This window comes from Oncorhynchus clarkii, chromosome 28 (genome assembly GCF_045791955.1).
Source record: "Oncorhynchus clarkii lewisi isolate Uvic-CL-2024 chromosome 28, UVic_Ocla_1.0, whole genome shotgun sequence".
Taxonomy (NCBI): domain Eukaryota; kingdom Metazoa; phylum Chordata; class Actinopteri; order Salmoniformes; family Salmonidae; genus Oncorhynchus; species Oncorhynchus clarkii.
Window position 1 is genome coordinate 36,581,299 of NC_092174.1, and position 24,992 is coordinate 36,606,290.

General features: G+C 45.2%; 1 protein-coding gene across 1 annotated transcript in view; it reads right to left on the reverse strand.

The window, feature by feature from the left end:
• Positions 1-24,992, reverse strand: part of LOC139386498 (potassium/sodium hyperpolarization-activated cyclic nucleotide-gated channel 2-like) — a 73,635-nt gene that overhangs the window by 11,116 nt on the left and 37,527 nt on the right. The window contains exon 4 of the mRNA XM_071132071.1: positions 10,767-10,985. Within this exon, the coding sequence (XP_070988172.1) occupies positions 10,767-10,985 (219 nt within the window). The remainder of the gene's footprint in view (positions 1-10,766; positions 10,986-24,992) is intronic.

A 24,992-nucleotide genomic window follows, 5' to 3' on the forward strand; every position in this document is an offset into this window, starting at 1 on the left:
TAACATCTTGATAGAGATTTGTTATAACTGATTTAAGTTTCCCTGCATTAAAGTCTCCGGCCACTAGGAGCGCCGCCTCTGGGTGAGTGGTTTCCTGTTTGCTTATTTCCTTATACAGCTGACTGAATGTGGTCTAGGTGCCAGCATCTGTCTGTGGTGGTAAATAAACAGCCACGAAAAGTATAGCTGAGAACTCTCTAGGCAAGTAGTGTGGCCTGCAATTTACCATAATATACTCTACTTCAGGCGAGCAAAATCTAGAGACTTCCTTAGATTTCGTGCACCAGCTGTTGTTTACAAATATGCACAGACCGCCCCCCCCCCTCGTCTTACTGTGCTGTTCTATCCTGCCGGTGCAGCGTGTATCCCGCTAGCTGAATATCCATGTCGTCATTCAGCCACGATTCCGTGAAGCATAGGATATTGCAGTTTTTGATGTCCCGTTGGTAGGATATTCGTGATCGTACCTCATCTAGTTTATTGTCCAATGATTGCACGTTGGCGAGTAATATTAACGGTAACGGCAGCTTCCCTAGTTGCCTTCTGTGGGTCCAGACGAGGCATCCGGCTCTTCTTCCTCTGCATCGCTTCCTTTTACGAATAATTGGGATGTCTGCCCTGTGGGGTGTTTGGAGAATATTGTGTGAGTCCTGCTTGTTGTTGTTGTTGTTGTTGAAGGAATCTTTGTCTAATCCGAGGTGAGTGATTGCTGTCCTGATATCCAGAAGCTCTTTTCTTCCGTAAGATACGGTTTCAGAAACATTATGTACAAAATAATTTACAAATATTGTGAAAAAAAACACATAATAGCACTATTGGTTAGGAGACCGTAAAACGGAGGCCATCTCCTCCATTTCCGTTATTTCCATCATCCTTAGTTTAGCTAAATGGTATAGCAGTTGTGCGTTCTCAACAGACATTCGGGTGCTGTCGTAAATTCGCTCTGGCTATCTACTCCGATTTCAGAGCACTCTCGTCTGAGTGTACCAGAGCGCAGAATAATTAATTTACGAGTGATCAACACCAGTTGAATATGGCCGGTGTCAGTAAACGTTGGCAAAAACGCGTAATTAAATTGTTGCCAGCAGCACAGTTACAGTCACCAACGCTCTGGATAACATGAAAACTGCCTAACCAGCTCTGCTAGGGCGAGTAAAATGGTCAGAGTGGTCTCATTTTTGTCTGGAAGTAGCTAGCAAGCTAGCCAATGTTAGCTTGGGTGCTTGACTGCCGTTGTAAGGTCAGAACGCTCAAATCAACCCAACTCCTGGGCCAGAGCGTCCAGTGTCCACTGCGAGAGCGAAACACCCTGATTTTAACAAACGGACAATCTGACAAGGCTCTGAATTTACGAGTGCACACTGGCACTCCACATTGAATGAACACACCCAATGTCGTAAAATGTCTAACTAGTCATGTGTTATGCTAACTAGCTAGCAAGAGGTTGCATAGCAACAGCATCAACTTCCGGTAGACAGGCGAAGAGCTAGTACGCTCAACTAAAAGCATACTGTTCATTTACAGAATACTAAAATGAACTAATAGTATATAGTATGCAGTATATACTCATTAAGTATGTAGTATACAGTATGTTAGTATGGTTATTGGAGCACAGCTCATGTATTGTGTTCTCTACTGTTTATAGAAAAGTGCAGAAGCGCTGAACCATCCGTTCAGACCCCAGTCTACCTACCTACAGGTTATGGAAATGTTGCATTTTTAGTATTTCTTCAGTAGGTTTCCTGAAGGAGAAGGCCTGCACTTCTATGTCAAAGACAATCAATCAAAAACACTACAGTAAATACTACAGTAATGTCCGCAAAAACATTACTGTAAATACTACAGTATACTACAGTCAGCAAAGATATTACATGAATTACTATGGTATATACTACAGTTTTCTTTTAATACATCATTTATACTATAATTAACTGTAAATACTACAGTATACTACAGTAAAAACACTGCAGTGAATATTATAGTATTTATACCATAGTATACTATAGTCATTTTTTTGTGGAGATCACTTCTGTGGCCGACATGTAAACAATCCTCCATCCACATGCTTCAGGCAACGCAGCTTGGGCTGTGAAAGACCTCTGCTGAGTACTGAGCTACGATACTGTCCAGCCTTTAGGGTGACCAATCCTGCACTAACACACCTGATTAATCCAATGACTCTCGGCTGATTCATTGGATTAGGTGTTTCAATGCTGGGCCATGCACCCACTTCATCTGTCCAGGACCAAGATTGGCTAGTGGCCATCCCCCTGTGCTACAGTGTGAACCCACAGAGACAGACTGACTCCACTCTCATCAGGGGCAGAAGGTTTAAATGACACGTAGTAATATTTGGAGGCATAGAGAATTCCTCCAGCTGAGAGCAGCTTCACTTGACTGACAGTTTCTTTTCTGGGTGTTTTAATAAACATACAGTGGTCCTCAGCTCAGAAACCATAATCCCTAGCAGAGCAGAGTCGTCGGAAAAACTGACAGCAGATCATGAGGAGTAGAACGTTTCTATTGGAATGTACTGACTTGGCCTCTCTGCAATGCATGGTGGAGTGGTGAAATGGATTAGACAGAGAGTTATTAAAGAGACCAGGAAATACAAATGAGAGACAAACTATTACAACTCTTTCAGTACCATTCAGTGGGAAGAGTTCCATTACACTCCAAGTGCAGTTTGACATGGATGCCTAATCCTCCTTCATTTGATTCAAGGTAGGATAAAAATATTCCATTCACCTGTTCAAGAAGTTCTAGAACACCAATATTCTGATAAGATTGCATTTGTAAAACCAGTCACTCTCTGTTGTAAAATCAGCCACTCTCTGCTGTAAAACCAGTCACTGTCTGCTGTAAAACCAGCTACCTGGCAGGTTGTTCATCTCCCCCTGGGAGACACCATTCCTCCCCGATGAGACACACCGTGTATCACACAGAGAGCTTTTAGCACCCGTTGCCCGGGGCACGAGAAGCGTCTCATTGCAGATCTAATAGAGGTGAAATACAACGAGTAGGATTGGTAACAAAATGTGATCCAATATGATTTACAACTAGGTAATTACATTTCGCTCCTCATAGGAAAGACCTTGAAATGAAATGAAAAGTAGCATTGCCGTAACAGAGGATATTCCCAGACAAACATGACTATTATTGTCCTGACATCTCTGACTATGGCCCAAAATCGCATAGAAAAGGTATGTATAAGAGGCAAGAGACTTCAGACTTCAGACCATCTATAGCCCATAAGTCCCCCCCCCCCTGCTCGGTTCCCCGTAGCGGCCAGTTAGCACTGCACCTCTCAAGGACACAGCCAACAGAGAGAGGAAAGGAGAGAGAGAAGGGGAAAGAGAGAGAGAAGGACAGGGAGAGAGAGAGTGTGTGTGAGAGAGAGAGAGAGAGAGAGAGAGAGAGAGAGAGAGAGAGAGAGAGGGTGGGGGAGAAGGTCAGAGAGAGAGAAAAGGTAGAGAGAGGTAGACAGACAGAAAGAGAGAGACCGAGAAGAAGATAGAGATGGAAGGGAAGCACAGAGGGAGTGGGATGAGAGCAACAACGTGTGTGTAAGAGAGAGAGATTGGGTGGGAGAGGCAGGGAAAGGGAGAGAGAGAGATTGAGTGGGAGAGGCAGGGAAAGGGAGAGAGAGAGATTGGGTGGGAGAGGCAGGGAAAGGGAGAGAGAGAGATTGGGTGGGAGAGGCAGGGAAAGGGAGAGAGAGAGATTGGGTGGGAGAGGCAGGGAAAGGGAGAGAGAGAGATTGAGTGGGAGAGGCAGGGAAAGGGAGAGAGAGAGATTGAGTGGGAGAGGCAGGGAAAGGGAGAGAGGGGGCCATGGTGAGGACATCACCTTCAGGACGACATTGGCAGCAGGTCTGCTGCCTCATCAATTCTGCTGCTGCCCAGAGGGACGTCATATCTCCCACTCCACCTTTCCCTCCTCTTCCACATCTGCCACATCTGCCACCCCCCTGCTACCCCCAGCCCGCGGCAACGCGGCTCTACCTGGGTGAACACACCCGTTCACTCCGATTGGCTGCTGAGAGGTAGGAACACTCCCCCAGCTCGACAACCACAGAGACTCTGCTTGGAGACAGGAGCCAGGGCTTGTGTTGCTAACTCTGCTGCTAACACCAGGCGACAATACTGCAACACTACTCATTAGCACTAGACTACAGCTTGCTGGCTGGGCTCTGCAGGTATTTACCTGGGATCTACAGAGAAACTATATGGTGTTATACTGCTATACAACAGGTACTATCTGGTACCTATGTCAAAGATCAGTTTGTAGTTACTACCAACTAGGTACAACCAAAAGATGCCTAGTGGTTCAATAATAAAATAAAGTAATTCTTACTTTACTTATAAATCACTACATTTTACGATGTCATTGTTACATAGCCTATCATTTGTGAATTATTATGCATAGCAGAAGTAATATGACGGGAAAGAATAGCCTAACAGTAAAGGAATAATGGTAGTTCATTCATTCATTCATTTAGTAGTACTACTAATACGCAGGAAATGAAGCTATAATTTCACTGCACTGTTCAGGCAACATGATCATCACCATAGTTAGAACACAACTGATTGTTGTTGTATCACTGCAGTAATCAGTATCATCATTAAAACGCTTTGCCGTCACATTCTGGAAGCAGCCCATTTAAAACTGCCACTCATCTGGGGAGCAAAATACATGCCCAAAGGACATCAAACAAACACTTCAGAGGACAGACACGTTTGTGATGGTTGGAGATATGTCAGGGTGGAGATGTGTCAGGGTGGAGATGTGTCAGGGTTGTGATGTGTCAGGGTTGTGATGTGTCAGGGTGGAGATCTGTCAGGGTTGTGACGTATCAGGGTGGAGATGTGTCAGGGTGGAGATGTGTCAGGGTTGTGATGTGTCAGGGTGGAGATGTGTCAGGGTGGAGATGTGTCAGGGTTGTGATGTGTCAGGGTGGAGATGAGTCAGGGTGGAGATGTGTCAGGGTGGAGATGTGTCAGGGTGGAGATGTGTCAGGGTGGAGATGTGTCAGGGTGGAGATGAGTCAGGGTGGAGATGTGTCAGGGTGGAGATGTGTCAGGGTTGTGATGTGTCAGGGTGGAGATGAGTCAGGGTGGAGATGTGTCAGGGTTGTGATGTGTCAGGGTGGAGATGTGTCAGGGTTGTGATGTGTCAGGGTTGTGATGTATCAGGGTGGAGATGTGTCAGTGTTGTGATGTGTCAGGGTGGAGATGTGTCAGTGTTGTGATGTGTCAGGGGGGAGATGTGTCAGGGTTGTGATGTGTCAGGGTGGAGATGTGTCAGGGTTGTGATGTGTCAGGGTTGTGATGTGTCAGGGTTGTGATGTGTCAGGGTTGTGATGTGTCAGGGTGGAGATGTGTCAGCGTTGTGATGTATCAGGGTGGAGATGTGTCAGGGTTGTGATGTGTCAGGGTGGAGATGTGTCAGGGTTGTGATGTGTCAGGGTTGTGATGTATCAGGGTGGAGATGTGTCAGGGTTGTGATGTGTCAGGGTGGAGAAGTGTCAGGGTTGTGATGTGTCAGGGTGGAGATGTGTCAGGGTTGTGATGTGTCAGGGTTGTGATGTATCAGGGTGGAGATGTGTCAGGGTGGAGATGTGTCAGGGTGGAGAAGTGTCAGGGTTGTGATGTGTCAGGGTGGAGATGAGTCAGGGTGGAGATGTGTCAGCGTTGTGATGTGTCAGGGTGGAGATGTGTCAGCGTTGTGATGTATCAGGGTGGAGATGTGTCAGGGTTGTGATGTATCAGGGTGGAGATGTGTCAGGGTTGTGATGTGTCAGGGTGGAGATGTGTCAGCATTGTGATGTATCAGGGTGGAGATGTGTCAGGGTTGTGATGTATCAGGGTGGAGATGTGCCAGGGTTGTGATGTATCAGGGTGGAGATGTGTCAGTGTTGTGATGTGTCAGGGTGGAGATGTGTCAGGGTGGAGATGTGTCAGGGTTGTGATGTATCAGGGTGGAGATGTGTCAGGGTGGAGATGTGTCAGGGTTGTGATGTATCAGGGTGGAGATGTGTCAGGGTGGAGATGTGTCAGGGTGGAGATGTGTCAGGGTGGAGATGAGTCAGGGTTGTGATGTATCAGGGTGGAGATGTGTCAGGGTGGAGATGTGTCAGGGTGGAGATGTGTCAGGGTGGAGATGTGTCAGGGTTGTGATGTATCAGGGTTGTGATGTATCAGGGTGGAGATGTGTCAGGGTTGTGATGTATCAGGGTGGAGATGTGTCAGGGTGGAGATGTGTCAGGGTGGAGATGTGTCAGGGTTGTGATGTATCAGGGTGGAGATGTGTCAGGGTGGAGATGTGTCAGGGTGGAGATGTGTCAGGGTGGAGATGTGTCAGGGTTGTGATGTATCAGGGTGGAGATGTGTCAGGGTGGAGATGTGTCAGGGTTGTGATGTATCAGGGTGGAGATGTGTCAGGGTGGAGATGAGTCAGGGTTGTGATGTATCAGGGTGGAGATGTGTCAGGGTGGAGATGTGTCAGGGTGGAGATGTGTCAGGGTTGTGATGTATCAGGGTTGTGATGTATCAGGGTGGAGATGTGTCAGGGTGGAGATGTGTCAGGGTTGTGATGTATCAGGGTGGAGATGTGTCAGGGTGGAGATGTGTCAGGGTGGAGATGTGTCAGGGTTGTGATGTATCAGGGTGGAGATGTGTCAGGGTGGAGATGTGTCAGGGTGGAGATGTGTCAGGGTGGCTTTGATTATGCACGTATGACTGTAAGTCTTTTTGGATAAAAGTGCCTGCTAAATGGCATCCATTATTATTATATTAATACTACTACAATGGCTAGCTAGCTAGATTACTAGTCATTTTATTTTACAGATTGTGTTTTATCACCAATTACTTGATAATATAACACCCATAATCGCCTAACTTCATAATATAATTTTATAATCATGTCATTTAATAGTAATTTCATGTGTCAAAATTACTCTATAGTCATGTTGCAGGGAACCAGAGGTGTGGGTCCATTTTCTGATTTGGTAACCTAACCAGGTATAAATCCAGACCATATCGGGTATGACAGTGATTAATCAGTTGGAAAAAGGCTTTGTATGGGCTATGATGAGACCAAAGTTTTTCTAATCAGGTCACATGGTTTAAAAAATAACTCCTGGAAAAACTCCTGGGCCTAGGGCAGCAACCTTGTTCATATAATATATGATATATTTTAAAATTAGACTAACCTGTGAGGGGTGTTTACACAGACAACACCTGTACAATAGAATTCAAAGGGCTGAGCTTGCTTTATGCAGGTTTGTATCGTGTAGGACTATGCAACTATAATTAAAAGAGTAACTCTGTCATCACTAGCGTTGTGTTGTTAATTTCAGGTAGGCTAATCATTTTGGATTGAAAAGGTCAAGGTAGCCTAGCCAACGTAACCAAATTTGATCATATTAACATATTTATAATCATTTACACAAATAAATGGGTTATAAATGCATAACATTAACAAGATTCCTTTGTTTACCCTCCCCAGAGATGACAGGGCACCCTGGCTGTAGCATATGAAGCTGTGGTTGTTATCCGTAGCCAACAGTTGATCTGTCTGAAAAATCATCTCATTTTCATCCCGTACAGCATGTCAGATTAATAACGTTAAGGTGGAGGCTGCTGCAACATTTCTGTGAAGAGTTTTTGTTTGTGTCTGTTGGGAGTGAGGTGTTATCACACTTGCTAAATAAATACTGGAGGAAAGTGGAGAGCGCTCTTTGTGCTTTACTAGACGACTTGCCTTGTGCCGGCCCGCACAACCTGTGATTTCTGTGAATCTGATTGGTCAAGACACACACAAGAACCTACTCCGACATGAACGACAGATACATTATTGTATGTGAGTTGACAAATCATAAAGCAAAACAGTCTAAAAAAATGAAAATGTTAACACTTTTGCATCAATATTCTCATTAAGCTAAATCAAAAATGGTGGGGAGCTGCGGGCTGTGTGTTCAGAAGAAAATTGACCAAAAATACAAACACAAAAATTGGGGAAATTATACCACCAACCTAAAGGAACTTTGGAGACTGAAAGAGGCATTTTCCCTGCACAGGTAGCTGTGCCTGGTACTGCCTCATAATTTTTAACACTTGATAACACTTCATTTAGTCTACATCATCATCAATATTGAGTCTGGTTGGCTGATACTCGCATCAGAGAGACACAGAAAGGCATAGAGAGGTAAATCACAATCAGTAAAAGAAGTCAAGCTAGCTAATCAGCAGATTTACATAAATCATCAACATCAATGATCAGCTGATACCCTACCCTCTGCTCCTGATGTCACTGTCTTTAGGAGGCACTGGAACTAGCTTGCTTACAATTTGTGATGATGATTGAATGTGTTGTTGCAGAAATAAATAGGCCTATGTTCAAAATTATTTTTATTTTGAGCACATCCACCCTGAAAGGTCTGTGCATGGACCTGGTTAGGTTGTTGCAGGAAAGAGGGAGAGTGAGAGAGAGAGGGAGGGAGGGAAAGAGGAGAGAGAGAGAGAGAGGGGGGGGGGAGGGAAAGAGGAGAGAGAGAGAGAGAGAGAGAGAGAGAGAGAGAGAGAGAGAGAGAGAGAGAGAGAGAGGGGGGGAGGGAGGGAAAGAGGAGAGAGAGAGAGAGAGAGAGAGAGCGAGAGAGAGAGAGAGAGAGAGAGAGGGAGGGAGGGAGGGAAAGAGGAGAGAGAGAGAGAGAGAGAGAGAGAGAGAGGGGGAAAGATGAGAGAGAGAGAGAGTGAGAGAGAGAGAGAGATAGAGGGAAAGAGAAGAGAGAGAGAGAGAGAGAGAGAGAGAGAGAGAGAGAGGGAGAGAGAGAGAGATAGCAGAGACTCATTAGGAGGAGTCCAGGGATTAGACAATAGTTAGGGTAGACAGTAAAGGATGGAGGGAGAGAGAGGGATGGAAGGAGAGAGAGGGATGGAGGGAGAGAAGGATGAAGGCAGAGAGAGAGAGGGATGGAGGGAGAGAAGGATGAAGGCAGAGAGAGAGAGGGGTGGAGGGAGAGAAGGATGAAGACAGAGAGAGAGAGGGATGGAGGGAGGGAGAGAAGGACAAAGACAAAGGGAGAGAGGGATGAGGGAGAGAAGGACGAAGGCAGAGAGAGAGAGGGATGGAGGGAGGGAGAGAAGGACGAAGACAAAGGGAGAGAGGGATGAGGGAGAGAAGGACGAAGACAAAGGGAGAGAGGGATGAGGGAGAGAAGGATGAAAAAACAAAGGGAGAGAGGGATGGAGGGAGAGTAGGATGAAGACAAAGGGAGAGAGGGATGGAGGGAGAGAAGGATGAAGACAAAGGGAGAGAGGGATGGAGGGAGAGAAGGATGAAGACAGGGAGAGAGGGATGGAGGGAGAGAAGGATGAAGACAAAGGGAGAGAGGGACGGAGGAAGAGAAGGAGGAAGACAGAGGGAGAGAGGGATGGAGGGAGAGAATGATGAAGACAGAGGGAGAGAGGTATGGAGGGAGAGAAGGATGAAGACTTAGGGAGAGAGGGATGGAGGGAGAGAAGGATGAAGACAGAGGGAGAGAGGGATGGAGGGAGAGAATGATGAAGACAGAGGGAGAGAGGTATGGAGGGAGAGAAGGATGAAGACAGAGGGAGAGAGGTATGGAGGGAGAGAAGGATGAAGACAGAGGGAGAGAGGTATGGAGGGAGAGAAGGATGAAGACAAAGGGAGAGAGGGATGAGGGAGAGAAGGACGAAGACAAAGGGAGAGAGGGATGAGGGAGAGAAGGATGAAAAAACAAAGGGAGAGAGGGATGGAGGGAGAGTAGGATGAAGACAAAGGGAGAGAGGGATGGAGGGAGAGAAGGATGAAGACAAAGGGAGAGAGGGATGGAGGGAGAGAAGGATGAAGACAAAGGGAGAGAGGGACGGAGGAAGAGAAGGATGAAGACAAAGGGAGAGAGGGACGGAGGAAGAGAAGGAGGAAGACAGAGGGAGAGAGGGATGGAGGGAGAGAATGATGAAGACAGAGGGAGAGAGGTATGGAGGGAGAGAAGGATGAAGACTTAGGGAGAGAGGGATGGAGGGAGAGAAGGATGAAGACAGAGGGAGAGAGGGATGGAGGGAGAGAATGATGAAGACAGAGGGAGAGAAGGATGAAGACAGAGGGAGAGAGGTATGGAGGGAGAGAAGGATGAAGACAGATGGAGAGAGGTATGGAGGGAGAGAAGGATGAAGACAGAGGGAGAGAGGTATGGAGGGAGAGAAGGATGAAGACAGAGGGAGAGAGGGATGGAGGGAGAGAAGGATGAAGACAGAGGGAGAGAGGGATGGAGGGAGAGAAGGATGAAGACAGCGGGAGAGAGGGATGGAGGGAGAGAAGGATGAAGACAGAGGGAGAGAGGTATGGAGGGAGAGAATGATGAAGACAGAGGGAGAGAGGGATGGAGGGAGAGAAGGATGAAGACAGAGGGAGAGAGGGATGGAGGGAGAGAAGGATGAAGACAGAGGGAGAGAGGGATGGAGGGAGAGAAGGATGAAGACAGAGGGAGAGAGGGATGGAGGAAGAGAAGGAGGAAGACAGAGGGAGAGAGGGATGGAGGGAGAGAAGGATGAAGACAGAGGGAGAGAGGGATGAGGGAGAGAAGGATGAAGACAGAGGGAGAGAGGGATGAGGGAGAGAAGGATGAAGACAGAGGAAGAGAGGGATGGAGGAAGAGAAGGAGGAAGACAGAGGGAGAGAGGGATGGAGGGAGAGAGGGATGGAGGGAGAGAAGGATGAAGACAGAGGGAGAGAGGGATTACCTTCTCCTGGTACTGTCGTCGGGACGAGTCCAGGGACTGGATGAGTGCGGTGGCATGGCCTATGAACACAGCGTAGCAGGTGGCCCCTACGATCATGCTGAGCATGGTGAGCCAGATATCAGACAGGCTCTCCGGGGCCTGCCGACCGTAGCCGATACACAACATGTGGCTCATTGCCTTGAACACTGCAAATGAATACAGCTCAGACCATGTGTCATTCTGCAAAGAGAAAAATGAAAGAGAAAATTAATTTAAATATGTATGAAAGACAGAGGAAAACACATTTGGGGAGGAGAGGAGAAGAAACGAAAAGAGGAAAGTCTTGAAAGTTTTTGAGTTGGTGACTCAAAGTAAGAGACAAAAACTGAGAAGAAGTAATAGACAGAGGAGAGTAGAGATGGAGAGAAGAGGATAGAGATAGACAGAGGAGAGTAGAGATAGAGAGAAGAGGATAGAGATAGACAGAGGAGAGTAGAGATAGAGAGAAGAGGATAGAGATAGACAGAGGAGAGTAGAGATAGAGAGAAGAGGTTAGAGATAGACAGAGGAGAGTAGAGATAGAGAGAAGAGGTTAGAGATAGACAGAGGAGAGTAGTGATAGACAGAGGAGAGCAGAGATGAGAGAAGAGGATAGAGATAGACAGAGGAGAGTAGAGATAGACAGAGGAGAGTAGAGATAGAGAGAAGAGGATAGAGATAGAGAGAGGAGAGTAGAGATAGAGAGAGGAGAGTAGAGATAGAGAGAAGAGGATAGAGATAGAGAGAGGAGAGTAGAGATAGACAGAGGAGAGTAGATATAGAGAGAGGAGAGTAGAGATAGAGGAGAGGAGAGATGGAGAGAAGATGATAGAGATAGACAGAGGAGAGTAGAGATAGAGAGGAGAGTAGAGATAGAGAAAAGAGAGTAGAGGTAGAGAGAGGAGAGTAGAGATAGAGAGAAGAGGATAGAGATAGACAGAGGAGAGTAGAGATAGAGAGAAGAGGATAGAGATAGACAGAGGAGAGTAGAGATAGAGAGGAGAGTAGAGATAGACAGAGGAGAGTAGAGATAGAGAGAGGAGAGTAGAGATAGAGGAGAGTAGAGATAGAGAAGAGGATAGAGATAGACAGAGGAGAGGAGAGATAGAGAGGAGAGTAGAGATAGAGGAGAGTAGAGATAGAGAAGAGGATAGAGCTAGACAGAGGAGAGTAGAGATAGAGAGGAGAGTAGAGATAGAGGAGAGTAGAGATAGAGAGAAGAGGATAGAGATAGACAGAGGAGAGTAGAGATAGAGAGGAGAGTAGAGATAGAGGAGAGTAGAGATAGAGAGAAGAGAGTAGAGATAGAGGAGAGTAGAGATAGAGAGAAGAGGATAGAGATAGACAGAGGAGAGTAGAGATATAGAGGAGAGGAGAGTAGAGATAGAGGAGAGTAGAGATAGAGAGAAGAGAGTAGAGATAGAGGAGAGTAGAGATAGAGAGAAGAGGATAGAGATAGACAGAGTAGAGTAGAGATAGAGAGGAGAGTAGAGATAGACAGAGGAGAGTAGAGATATAGAGAAGAGGATAGAGAGGAGAGTAGAGAGGAGAGTAGAGTAAAGATAGAGGAGAGTAGAGATAGAGAGAAGAGAGTAGAGATAGAGGAGAGTAGAGATAGACAGAGGAGAGTAGAGATAGAGAGAAGAGGATAGAGATAGACAGAGGAGAGTAGAGATAGAGAGAAGAGGATAGAGATAGACAGAGGAGAGTAGAGATAGAGAGAAGAGGATAGAGATAGATAGAGGAGAGGAGAGATATAGAGAAGAGGATAGAGATAGACAGAGGAGAGTAGAGATAAAGAGAAGAGGATAAAGATAGACAGAGGAGAATAGAGATAGAGAGAAGAGGATAGAGATATACAGAGGAGAGTAGAGATAGAGAGAAGAAGATAGAGATAGACAGAGGAGAGTAGAGATAGAGAGAAGAGGATAGAGGGAGATAGAGAGGAGAGTAGAGATAGAGAGAAGAGGATAGAGGGAGATAGAGAGGAGAGTAGAGATAGAGAGAAGAGGATAGACAGAGGAGAGTAGAGATAGACAGAGGAGAGTATAGATAGAGAGAAGAGGATAGAGATAGATAGAGGAGAGTAGAGATAGAAAGAAGAGGATAGACAGAGGAGAGTAGAGATAGAGAGAGGAGGATAGAGATAGACAGAGGAGAGTAGAGATAGAGAGAAGAGGATAGAGATAGACAGATGAGAGTAGAGATAGAGAGAAGAGGATAGAGGGAGATAGAGAGGAGAGTAGAGATAGAGAGAAGAGGATAGACAGAGGAGAGTAGAGATAGACAGAGGAGAGTAGAGATAGAGAGGAGAGGAGAGATAGACAGAGGAGAGGAGAGATAGAGAGAAGAGGATAGAGATAGAGAGGAGAGTAGAGATAGAGAGAAGAGGATAGAGATAGACAGAGAAGAGGATAGAGATAGAGAGGAGAGTAGAGACAGAGAGAGGAGGATAGAGATAGACAGAGGAGAGTAGAGATAGAGAGAAGAGGATAGAGATAGATAGAGGAGAGTAGAGAGAGGAGGATAGAGATAGACAGAGGAGAGTAGAGATAGAGAGAAGAGGATAGAGATAGACAGATGAGAGTAGAGATAGAGAGAAGAGGATAGAGGGAGATAGAGAGGAGAGTAGAGATAGAGAGAAGAGGATAGAGAGAGGAGAGTAGAGATAGACAGAGGAGAGGAGAGATAGAGAGAAGAGGATATAGATAGAGAGGAGAGTAGAGATAGAGATAAGAGGATAGAGATAGACAGAGAAGAGGATAGAGATAGAGAGGAGAGTAGAGACAGAGAGAGGAGGATAGAGATAGACAGAGGAGAGTAGAGATAGAGAGAAGAGGATAGAGAGGAGAGTAGAGATAGAGAGAGGAGGATAGAGATAGACAGAGGAGAGTAGAGATAGACAGAGGAGAGTAGAGATAGAGAGAAGAGGATAGAGATAGACAGAGGAGAGTAGATATAGAGAGAAGGGGATAGAGATAGACAGAGGAGAGTAGAGATAGACAGAGGAGAGTAGAGATAGAGAGAGGAGAGTAGAGATAGAGAGAAGAGGATAGACAGAGGAGAATAGAGATAGAGAGAAGAGGATAGACAGAGGAGAGTAGAGATAGAGAGAAGAGGATAGAGATAGACAGAGGAGAGAATAGATAGAGAGAAGAGGATAGAGATAGACAGAGGAGAGTAGAGATAGAGAGAAGAGGATAGAGGGAGATAGAAAGGGGGGTAGAGAGATAGAAAATGGGGTAGAGAGATAGAGAGAGGAGGGTAGATGGAGATAGAAAGGAGGGTAGAGAGATAGAGATCACAGCAGCAAGATTTGTGACCTGTTGCCACGAGAAAAGGGCAACCAGTGAAGAACAAACACCATTGTAAATACAACCCATATTTATGCTTATTTATTTTATCTTGTGTCCTTTAACCATTTGTACATTGTTAAAACACTGTATATATATATAATATGACATTTGTAATGTCTTTATTGTTTTGAAACTTCTGTATGTGTAATGTTTACTGTTAATTTTTATTGTTTATATATTCACTTTATATATTATCTACCTCACTTGCTTTGGCAATGTTAACACATGTTTCCCATGCCAATAAAGCCCTTGAATTGAAGAGGAGGGTAGAGAGATAGAGAGAGGAGGGTAGAGAGATATAGAGAGGAGGGTAGAGAGATATAGAAAGGAGGGTAGAGAGATAGAGAGGAGGGTAGCGAGATAGAGAGAGGAGGGTAGAGAGATATAGAGAGGAGGGTAGAGAGATATAGAGAGGAGGGTGGAGGGAGATAGAGAGGAGGGTAGAGGGAGATAGAAAGGAGGGTAGAGAGATAGAGAGAGGAGGGTAGAGCGATAGGAGGGTAGAGAGATAGAGAGAGGAGGGTAGAGATATAGAGAGATAGAGGGTAGAGAGATATAGAGAGGAGGGTAGAGAGATAGAGGGAGGAGGGTAGAGAGATAGAGAGATAGAGGGTAGAGAGGAAGATAGAAAGGAGGGTAGAGGGAGATAGAAAGGAGGGTAGCGAGATAGAGAGGAGGGTAGAGAGATAAAGAGGGGGGTAGAGAGTTAGAGAGAGAATAGCGTAGAGAGATAGAGAAAGGAGGGTAGAGAGCTAGAGAGAGGAGGGTAGAGAGATAGAGAGAGAGCGGCTCTCACCCCCTCTGAGCACCCCCCCTGTCAGCCACCCTGATAGCCCTTCTGACAACCCCCCCCACACCCACTGAGGACAAACACAAGACACAGATTGTACTACTTATGGACTCAAATGGGAAATATATAGAAGAAAAAAAACTTTTTCCCAAACACAGTGTGTCTAAACTCTGGTGTCCAAACACCCAGCGCGCCCTCGACCTTCTGTCTGAGGACCAACTAGGCTCACCTAGCCACATAATAATACACACAGGCACAAACGACCTGAGAGCACAGCAGGAAAGGGTGGCCACAGCACTGAAATGAGTGATTGAAAAAGCTTCTTCTACTTTCCCCAACGCACAAGTGGTTATCACCACCCTGCTACCACGAAAATACTTCCACCCTGCCACAATACAGTGGGTAAACGCAAGTATTTCCCGTGACTGTGCCTCAAAACCAAATGTTTTCCTGGCCCACCACTCCACCCTGGACTTGAACAGCCTCTACGACCAGGTCCACCTCTACAAGGCAGTAGTGCCCACCTTTGCCCAAACTCTAAAGGACATCGCTCTCAAACGTATCCCCAACACTTCACACAGGAGCAACAGATCAATAGACACCCCATCCAGACCAGCGAGACACCCTCCCAGACCTGCAGGACCCCCCCCTGGACCTACACATAGAGGACCCACGCCAAGAGGAATTACATTACAAACCACGACCAACAACATTGGACACTCTATGGAACAAAAAGGCTTCACTATATCATCCTGGAATATCCAAGGCCTGAGGTCATCTGCCTTTGGCCTAAAGAGCAGGAACCCGGACTTCACCAAAGAAATCGGTAATACAGACATTGTCATCCTGCAATAAACCTGGTATAGACGGACCCACTGGTTGCCCTCTAGGTTACAGAGAGCTGGTAGTCCCATCCACCAAACTACAAGGTGTGAAACAGGGAAGGGACTCAGGGGGTATGCTAATTTGGTATAGAGCAGACCTAACTCACTCCATTAAATTAATAAAAACAGGAACATTCTACATTTGGCTAGAAATCCCACTAGAATCCCCATACTTTAATGAAGACAGCTTCTCCATCCTGGAGGGGGAAATCAATCATTTCCAGGCCCAGGGACATGTACTAGTCTGTGGCGACCTAAATGCCAGAACCGGACAAGAACCTGACACCCTCAGCACACAGGGGGACAAACACCTGCCTGGAGGTGACAGCATTCCCTCCCACATATGCCCCCCTAGGCACAACTATGACAACATAACCAACAAAAACGGGTCACAACTCCTGTAGCTCTGTCGCACGCTGGGTATGTACATAGTCAATGGTAGGCTTCGAGAGGACTCCTATGGTAGGTACACCTATAGCTCATCTCTTGGCAGTAGTACTGTAGACTACTTTATCACTGACCTCAACCCAGAGTCTCTCAGAGCGTTCACAGTCAGCCCACTGACACCCCTATCAGACCACAGCCAAATCACAGTCTACTTGAACAGAGCAATACTCAATCATGAGGCATCAAAGCCAAAGGAACTGAGTAACATTAAGAAATGCTGTAGATGGAAGGAATGCAGTTTGGAAACCTACCAAAAAACAATTAGGCAACAACAAATTCAATCCGTTTTAGACAATTTCCTGGGTAAAATGTTCCACTGTAATATATACCTCGCCTCAACAGGTTTTAACAGTATATTTGACCTCTCAGCTTCCCTATCAAATCTAAAAATCTCAAATAGAAAACCGAAGAAAATGAACAACAATGACAAATGGTTTGATGAAGAATGCAAAAATCTAAGAAAGAAATTGAGAAACCTGTCCAACCAAAAACATAGAGACCCGGAAAACCTGAGTCTACACCTTCACTATGGTGAATCACTAAAACAATACAGAAATACACTACGGAAAAAGAAGGAACAGCATGTCAGAAATCACCTCAATGTAATTGAAGAATCCATAGACTCTAACCACTTCTGGGAAAACTGGAAAACACTAAACAAACAACAACACAAAGAATGATCTATCCAAAATGGAGATGTATGGGTAAACCACTTCTTCAATATTTTTGGCTCTATAACAAAGAATAAAGAGCAAAAACATATACATGATCAAATACAGATCTTAGAATCAACTATTAAAGACTACCAGAACCCACTGGATTCTCCAATTACATTGAATGAGTTACAGGACAAAATAAAAACCCTCCAACCCAAAAAGGCCTGTGGTGTTGATGGTATCCTTAATGAAATGATCAAGTATACAGACAACAAATTCCAATTGGCTATACTAAAACTCTTTAACATCATCCTTAGCTCTGGCATCTTCCCCAATATTTGGAACCAAGGACTGATCACCCCAATCCACAAAAGTGGAGACAAATTTGACCCCAATAACTACCGTGGAATATGCGTCAACAGTAACCTTGGGAAAATCCTCTGCATTATCATTAACAGCAGACTCGTACATTTCCTCAATAAAAACAATGTACTGAGCAAATGTCAAATTGGCTTTTTACCAAATTACCGTACAACAGACCATGTATTCACCCTGCACACCCTAATTGACAACCAAACAAACCAAAACAAAGGCAAAGTCTTCTCATGCTTTGTTGATTTCAAAAAAGCCTTCGACTCAATTTGGCATGAGGGTCTGCTATACAAACTGATGGAAAGGGGTGTTGGGGGTAAAAACATACGACATTATAAAATCCATGTACACAAACAACAAGTGTGCGGTTAAAATTGGCAAAAAACACACACATTTCTTCACACAGGGTCGTGGGGTGAGACAGGGATGCAGCTTAAGCCCCACCCTCTTCAACATATATATCAACGAATTGGCGCGGGCACTAGAAAAGTCTGCAGCACCCGGCCTCACCCTACTAGAATTCAAAGTCAAATGTCTGCTGTTTGCTGATGATCTGATGTTTCTGTCACCAACCAAGGAGGGCCTACAGCAGCACTTAGATCTTATGCACAGATTCTGTCAGACCTGGGCCCTGACAGTAAATCTCAGTAAGACCAAAATAATGGTGTTCCAAAAAAGGTCCAGTCACCAGGACCACAAATACAAGTTCCATCTAGACACTGTTGCCCTAGAGCACACAAAAAACTATACATACATTGGCCTAAACATCAGCGCCACAGGTAACTTCCACAAAGCTGTGAACGATCTGAGAGACAAGGCAAGAAGGGCATTCTATGCCATCAAAAGGAACATAAATTTCAACAAACCAATTAGGATTTGGCTAAAAATGCTTGAATCAGTCATAGAGCCCATTGCCATTTATGGTTGTGAGGTCTGGGGTCCGCTCACCAACCAAGACTTCACAAAATGGGACAAACACCAAATTGAGACTCTGCACGCAGAATTCTGCAAAAAAAATATCCAAATAATGCATGCAGACCAGAATTAGGCCGATACCCACTAATTATCAAAATCCAGAAAAGAGCCGTTAAATTCTATAACCACCTAAAAGGAAGCGATTCCCAAACCTTCCATAACAAAGCCATCACCTACAGAGAGATGAACCTGGAGAAGAGTCCCCTAAGCAAGCTGGTCCTGGGGCTCTGTTCACAAACACAAACACACCCTACAGAGCCCCAGGACAACAGCACAATTAGACCCAACCAAATCATGAAAAAAACAAAAAGATAATTACTTGACACATTGGAAAGAATTAACAAAAAAACAGAGCAAACTAGAATGCTATTTGGCCCTAAACAGAGAGTACACAGCGGCAGAATACCTGACCATTGTGACTGACCCAAAATTAAGGAAAGCTTTGACTATGTACAGACTCAGTGAGCATAGCCTTGCTATTGAGAAAGGCCGCCGTAGGCAGACATGGCTCTCAAGAGAAGACAGGCTATGTGCTCACTGCCCACAAAATGAGGTGGAAACTGAGCTGCACTTCCTAACCTCCTGCCCAATGTATGACCATATTAGAGAGACATATTTCCCTCAGATTACACAGATCCACAAAGAATTCGAAAACAAATCCAATTTTGAAAAACTCCCATATCTATTGGGTGAAATTCCACAGTGTGCCATCACAGCAGCAAGATTTGTGACCTGTTGCCACGAGAAAAGGGCAACCAGTGAAGAACACACACCATTGTAAATACAACCCATATTTATGCTTATTTATTTTATCTTGTGTCCTTTAAAGTTGCATCTCTAGGGGCGCTATTTCATTTTTGGATAAAAAACGTTCCCGTTTTAAGCGCGATATTTTGTCACGAAAAGATGCTCGACTATGCATATTCTTGGAAAGAAAACACTCTGAAGTTTCAGAATCTGCAAAGATTTTGTCTGAAAGTGCCCCAGAACTCATTCTACAGGCGAAACCAAGATGATACGTCAAACAGGAAATGAGCAGAATTTCTGAAGCTCTGTTTTCTAATGTCTCCTTATATGGCTGTGAATGCGACAGGAATAAGCTTTGACCTTCTGCCGTTTCCCCAAGATGTCGGCAGCATTGTGACGTATTTGTAGGCATATCATTGGAAGATTGACCATAAGAGACTACATTTTCCAAGTGTCCGCCTGGTGTCCTGCGTCGAAACTGGTGCGCAAAGCCATGTGCAAGTATTTTTCCATTTGATTGAGAGGAGAAACCATGCTTCCACGAACGATATATCATCGAAGAGATATGTGAAAAACACCTTGAGGATTGATTCTAAACAACGTTTGCAATGTTTTAAGTCGATATTATGGAGTTAATTTGGAAAAAAGTTCGCGTTTTGAGGACTGAATTTTCGGGTTTTTTTGATAGCCAAATGTGATGTATAAAACGGAGCTATTTCTAATACACAAAGAATCTTTTTGGAAAAACTGAGCATCTGCTATCTAACTGAGAGTATCCTCATTGAAAACATCAGAAGTTCTTCAAAGGTAAATGATTTTATTTGAAGGCTTTTATGTTTTTGTTGAAATGTTGCGTGCTGGATGCTAACGCTAATGCTAACGCTAAATGCTACGCTAGCTAGCTACTTTTACACAAATGATTGTTTTCCTATGGTTGAGAAGCATATTTTGAAAATCTGAGATGACAGTGTTGTTTACAAAAGGCTAAGCTTGAGAGATGGCATATTTATTTCATTTCATTTGCGATTTTCATGAATAGTTAACGTTGCGTTATGGTAATGAGCTTGAGTCTGTATTCCTGATACCGGATCCGGGATGGGGAGATCAGAGAGGTTAACCATTTGTACATTGTTAAAACACTGTATATATATATAATATGACATTTGTAATGTCTTTACTGTTTTGAAACCTCTGTATGTGTAATGTTTACTGTTAATTTTTGTTGTTTTTCACTTTATATATTCACTTTGTATGTTGTCTACCTCACTTGCTTTGGCAATGTTAACACATGTTTCCCATGCTAATAAAGCCCTTGAATTGAATTGAATTGATAGAGAGGAGGGTAGAGAGATGTATGGAGATAGAGAGGGGGTAGAGAGATAGAGAGAGGAAGGTAGAGAGGGGGGTCTCCTGACCCCTCCTGTCTCAGCCTCCAGTATTTATGCTGCAGTAGTTTATGTGTCGGGGGGCTAGGGTCAGTTTGTTATATCTGGAGTACTTCTCCTGTCCTATTCGGTGTCCTGTGTGAATTTAAGTGTGCTCTCTCTAATTCTCTCTTCTCTCTTTCTTTCTCTCTCTCGGAGGACCTGAGCCCTAGGACCATGCCTCAGGACTACCTGACATGATGACTCCTTGCTGTCCCCAGTCCACCTGGCCGTGCTACTGCTCCAGTTTCAACTGTTCTGCCTTATTATTATTGGCCATGTTCTGTTATAATCTGTTATAATCTCCACCCGGCACAGCCAGAAGAGGGCTGGCCACCCCACATAGCCTGGTTCCTCTCTAGGTTACTTCCTAGGTTTTGGCCTATCTAGGGAGTTTTTCCTAGCCACCGTGCTTCTACACCTGCATTGCTTGCTGTTTGGGGTTTTAGGCTGGGTTTCTATACAGCACTTTTAGATATCAGCTGATGTACGAAGGGCTATATAAATACATTTGATTTGATTTGATAGAGAGATGTAGGGAGATAGAGAGGAGGGTAGAGAGATGTAGGGAGATAGATAGGATGGTAGAGAGATGTAGGGAGATAGATAGGATGGTAGGGAGATGTCGGCAGATATATAGGATGGTAGGGATATAGATAGAATGGTAGGGAGATGTAGGGAGATAGATAGGATGGTAGGGAGATAAAGAGGAGGGTAGAGAGATGTAGGGAGATAGATAGGATGGTAGGGAGATAGAAAGGAGGGTAGAGAGATGTAGGGAGATAGAGAGGAGGGTAGGGAGATAGATAGGAGGGTAGGGAGATAGAGATGTAGGGAGATAGAGAGGAGGGTAGAGAGATGTAGTGAGATAGATAGGATGGTAGGGAGATAGATAGGATGGTAGGGAGATAGAAAGGAGGGTAGAGAGATGTAGGGAGATAGAGAGGAGGGTAGGGAGATAGATAGGAGGGTAGGGAGATAGAGATGTAGGGAGATAGAGAGGAGGGTAGAGAGATATAGGGAGATAGAGCGGAGGGTAGAGAGATGTAGGGAGATAGAGAGGAGGGTAGAGAGATGTAGGGAGATAGAGAGGAGGGTAGGGAGATAGAGATGTGGGGAAATAGGATGGTAGGGAGATAGATAGGATGGTAGGGAGATAGATAGGATGGTAGGGAGATAGAGAGGAGGGTAGAGAGATGTAGGGAGATAGATAGGATGGTAGGGAGATAGAGAGGAGGGTAGAGAGATGTGGGGAGATAGATAGGATGGTAGGGAGATAGATAGGATGGTAGGGAGATGTAGGGAGATAGATAGGATGGTAGGGAGATAGAGAGGAGGGTAGAGAGATGTAGGGAGATAGATAGGATGGTATGGAGATATTATGGTAGGGAGATAGAGAGGAGGGTAGAGAGATATAGGGAGATAGAGCGGAGGGTAGAGAGATGTAGGGAGATAGAGAGGAGGGTAGAGAGATGTAGGGAGATAGAGAGGAGGGTAGGGAGATAGAGATGTGGGGAAATAGGATGGTAGGGAGATAGATAGGATGGTAGGGAGATAGATAGGATGGTAGGGAGATAGAGAGGAGGGTAGAGAGATGTAGGGAGATAGATAGGATGGTAGGGAGATAGAGAGGAGGGTAGAGAGATGTGGGGAGATAGATAGGATGGTAGGGAGATAGATAGGATGGTAGGGAGATGTAGGGAGATAGATAGGATGGTAGGGAGATAGAGAGGAGGGTAGAGAGATGTAGGGAGATAGATAGGATGGTATGGAGATAGGATGGTAGGGAGATGTTGGGAGATAGATAGGATGGTAGGGAGATAGAGAGGAGGGTAGACAGATGTAGTGAGATAGATAGGATGGTATGGAGATTGATAGGATGGTATGGAGATTGATAGGATGGTATGGAGATTGATAGGATGGTAGGGAGATAGATAGGATGGTAGGGAGATGTTGGGAGATAGATAGGATGGTAGGGAGATAGAGAGGGGGTAGAGAGATGTAGGGAGATAGAGAGGATGGTAGGGCGATAGAGAGGAGGGTAGAGAGATGTGGAGAGATCGAGAGGATGGAACAAGGCAGAAAGCATTAGGGACAAAGGAGACAAGGAGAGGAAGTTGTTTAAATGAGGACTCAGGGGAGATAAAGAGGAGAGAGTTAGATGGCAAGAACAAGAATTAGGGAGGGTGAGAGACAGAGGGGGAGAGAGAAAGCAAGAGAGAGCGAGAGTGGGTTAGAGACAGTGAGGGGGAGAGAGAGGGAGAGACAAGGGAGAGAGAGGAGGGGAAAGACAGAGGAAGAGAGAGAGAGAGAGAGAGGGGGAATCCTGTGAGGCCTAATCAGTGAGAGGTAGAGGAGGTTCTGAGCTGATTTCCACCGAGAGAGACTTTAATGAGAGGTCATTAAATATGCCCTTTCACAAATCGTAATATAAATCCACACACACACACAGGGTGGCATTCTCTGTGCAAAAGATCCCCAAAAACCTTGCAGCAGATTCTTTTTTAATGACGTCCATTTTATGGCACCGATAATTTATAGGTGCATAGGAGCAGTATTACAAACTAATTTTGTAGTAATGTAATGAAATGTTGCTGTTAGTTTTTGGTACAATCTCAGCAATTTCTTGCAGTGAGAGCTGTCTAGTCAACAGAACATGTCCAGGACGGAAGCAATGAAATGCCAAGTCCAAATAGCCTAGCCAAGTCCTAATACTTTTGGATAGCTTCCTTTCCTTGTCTGCTCTCCTTGTTGAAAGCTGAAGACGAATTTAGTTGGCAGTTGAACAGACAGTGATAACCTCTACAGTCCTTCCATCTGTCTGGTAGTGAAAGGAAACACCTCAGAGGGGTTGGGTTAAGTGCAGAAGACACATTTCAGTTGAATGCATTCAGTTGTACAACTGACTAGGTATCCCCCTTTCCCAAAACACCAAAGGGTTATGGCCAAGGGGAAGGGCTAGGGAGCAAATTGGGACCATCTGATAGTGTTGGAACATAGCCCCTATCCAGGAAACATCTAATGTCAAAAACACTTTCTTCCACACTGAGAAGCAGTTCCTTTGAGAATCAGTTCCACCAATCACAATGTTCTGCAGATGAGGCTGTGGGAGGAGCTATAGGAGGATGGTGTTCCTACAGCTCTTCTGGTGTCCTGTACAGCACATAGTCAAGGTCTCCATAGATATCTTACATTCCACCCCCTCTACAGCCCACGACATGACACACGGCAGAGAAGAGCAGAGCAAGGTTCCAGCTAGAGGCTGAAGTCAACGTCTTACACTTTGTCCTACTCTCCCCTCCAGACGGCATTCAGTGGTGCAGGGTTAAATGGAGGAGAATAGAATTCTGGTATATTGGCCACACCAGATATACTACGCTGAAACAACATACAGTGCCCTGGGCACCGCCTGGTCCATATCTAGGATTTACTGTATAAAATTGTTATAGTGGAAGAAGGGAGAGTTTTACTTCGGCAATAAAAGAGAAGGAATAGAGATGTGTTAAATAACCGTTGGCCACACCGAGGGGGCTGTGGCTAAATGATGGAAGAGAAAACAGAAACAGTAGAGGGATAAAGAGTGAATAATGAATGAACGATGAGCACTTTGGCTCGAAAATAACCCAGGTGACTGAGAAAGCGAGAGCGAGAGAGAGGGGGAGAGAGAGAGAGGGGGAGAGAGAGAGAGGGAAAGAGAGAGAGAGGGAGAGAGAGAAAGGGAAAGAGAGAGAGAGAGAGAGAGGGAGAGAGAGAGGGAGAGAGAGGGAGAGAGAGAGAGAGGGAGAGAGAGAGAGAGAGAGAGAGAGAGAGAGAGAGGGAGGGATGAAGAGATTGAGAGAGAAGAGGAGAGCGAGGCCGTTTATCCTCTGAGTGGTTATCCACACCGGAGCATACAGGCTCAAACCCTTACATGTACAGGTGGTTCACCTATGAAAGTGATGCTATACCTCACCCTGTGAGACCCGGGGAGCGTATATATCTTCCCACATATTGCTTTTAACCAAGCTGTTTCCTTCCAAGCCAGGCTCTGAAAACCATTCATTGATACAAGGCTAGGGGCTCAGGTTTTCAGAACCTGGCTTGGAGGTACAGCAGCAGGTAGAGGAGAACAGGATGTCATGGATGACGTCGGGTCTCCTTGAATCCTTAGAAGTTGTGTCCCGATGTTTGTATGGTTTCCTTTCTTTGAGACTCTCTGCTGGCTCACTGTACACAAGTAGTATGTCCAGACCATACATGAGCTATACCCGATCAGTACAGTCGACCTCACTGCAAAAGAACTCGGTCACAGCCAACACAGGCAAACACAAGAAGCCAGAACACAGAGATAGTAGGCTATGTTTGCACCAGCACAGTCTCATAACTGTTCCCTTTCTCAGAACAAAATGGGAAGCCAGGGCTCTGCTTGGCCATGATAGGCACGTAGTAATCTCCCGTAGCCAGATTCTGAGACCGAGAGAATCTGTCAGGACTGAAAGGGATGCGTGAGATCAAGCAGACGTTTTTGGGGGTTTTGTCACTGGTTATTTGGACGTGGTTATTTGGATGTACTGGTTA